This window comes from Fibroporia radiculosa, assembly GCF_000313525.1.
Source record: "Fibroporia radiculosa TFFH 294 genomic supercontigs, scaffold10304, whole genome shotgun sequence".
NCBI lineage: Eukaryota > Fungi > Basidiomycota > Agaricomycetes > Polyporales > Fibroporiaceae > Fibroporia > Fibroporia radiculosa.
The window spans coordinates 1,761-3,392 of record NW_012132956.1 but is presented as its reverse complement, the minus strand read 5'-3'; the positions used below and the strand labels follow the sequence as shown (position 1 = coordinate 3,392).

Here is a 1,632-nt window from a genome sequence, read left to right as displayed (position 1 = left end):
ACTGGACGAAGACGCGCAAGATGATCCACTTTGTCTGCCTCATCATCTGTGTGTGAGCCCTTTGTCTGTATGACTTCCACTGATGCACAGAAAGATACAAGCGCCGTTGGGATCGCAACGACAGCGCTATACTCTATTCTCCTGCCCATCTCCGATGAAACTGGCATTCCACTCTCTACTCTAAATGCGGGCACAGGCTATAGTATGTCATACTCTTCGTGTCTTTCTTGGAAACCCGTACTGACCTGCGACACAGCATTCCTTTGTGAGACATTCTGTTTCTCCTTTTATCGCCATTTTATTCTGAGTCTCCATAGTCCTCGGTTGGGGTGGGCTAATCAACCAACCTCTCGCAATGACGTTCGGCAAGCGCGGCATATATCTCATCTCAATGGTCGGCAGTATCGTGTGTACTTATTATCTCTGTCGTATGCACGCGTGCTTAACTTCAGCCGTAGGGCATGTGTTTGTGGGTGCCATATATAAGGACCGACGGGCAATGGTTAGTTTTATATAATCGCATTACGCTCTGTCCTAGCTGAATCGTACGCAGGATCGCGAGCAAGATCATCCAGGGGTTCTTCTGCAACCCCGTAGAGTCTTTATGTGAAGTATCGGTCCGTAACATCAAGTTGATTTCTACCGTCTTCTAGCTGTTTATACTCTGCTTTCAGATTGGAGATGTTGTGAGTATGAAGTCCACTTCACCTCTACGTCCCTTACGTGGCTCTCTGCAAGTTCTTCGCGCACGAGCGAGGAACGTACATCGGCATCTATACGCTCTTCCTCTTCGGGTAAGCCTCCGCAGATCGTCTCTCACTCGCAGCTTAAGCTGAATTGGGCGTCTAGCTCGAATTTCTTCACACCCCTTATCTCTGGAGTAAGTCGTCGAGAATGCGTGATGCATGGCATTATGCTGAGTTGTATGCAGTTCATCTATGATGGGCAGGGCTGGTCCTGGGTCATGTACTGGTGTGCGATCATCAACTTCGGCTCACTGGTCATTATGTTCTTCTTCCTCGAGGAGGTGCGTCAGCCGCAACGATTTGAAACTGCACCTATCTCACGTGTCTCTAGAGCAACTACAATCGCAAGACTATTGAGTCCGCGATTGTCGAAGAGGAAAAAGTATGCACACGTCCATTGTGTGCAGTATCATCATGTTCAGATTGCGCATTGTACAGATCAAGTACGCGGACGACGGCAGCAGCGCGCGGCTCAACAACCTCGTCGGCGTCCCGCGCAGTTTCGTCTCGCGACTTGCGGTCTTTAACAGGCGTTTCTACGACAACAAGATGCTCGTCCGTATGATGTACCGCCCACTCCTCCTCCTGCGCTTCCCCATCATCTTCTGGCATGTCACTACACATTCCCGTCCAAATTGGAGCATTGTGCTGACGAGAGATTTAACAGGGCGGGATTCCAGTACGGTGGCTCTCTCATATGGTACAACGTGATGAACGCGACCGCCTCGCTCATTCTCAGCGGTGCGCCGTACAACTTCAAAGCGAGCTCTGTTGGGCTGAGTTACATCGCCCCCATGATCGGTATCTCCATCGGGTGCGCTCCATTCCTTGTCTCATTCTCCCCTGCTCATGCCAACTCTGCACACGAGCAGGTGCATCTACAGTG

The 1,632-nt window shown here is 50.6% G+C and overlaps 1 protein-coding gene across 1 annotated transcript in view; it reads left to right on the top strand.

Annotated features, from left to right (window-relative positions):
• Positions 1-69: 69 nt before the first annotated feature.
• FIBRA_09125 (uncharacterized protein) overlaps positions 70-1,632 on the top strand; it is a gene marked incomplete at both ends in the record, with an annotated part of 2,284 nt that continues 721 nt past the window's right edge. The window contains 12 exons of the mRNA XM_012321453.1: positions 70-202; positions 257-265; positions 318-406; positions 459-502; positions 554-617; positions 675-686; positions 739-794; positions 850-880; positions 932-1,027; positions 1,078-1,128; positions 1,185-1,358; positions 1,427-1,618. Of these exons, the coding sequence (XP_012176843.1) occupies positions 70-202; positions 257-265; positions 318-406; positions 459-502; positions 554-617; positions 675-686; positions 739-794; positions 850-880; positions 932-1,027; positions 1,078-1,128; positions 1,185-1,358; positions 1,427-1,618 (951 nt within the window). The remainder of the gene's footprint in view (positions 203-256; positions 266-317; positions 407-458; positions 503-553; positions 618-674; positions 687-738; positions 795-849; positions 881-931; positions 1,028-1,077; positions 1,129-1,184; positions 1,359-1,426; positions 1,619-1,632) is intronic.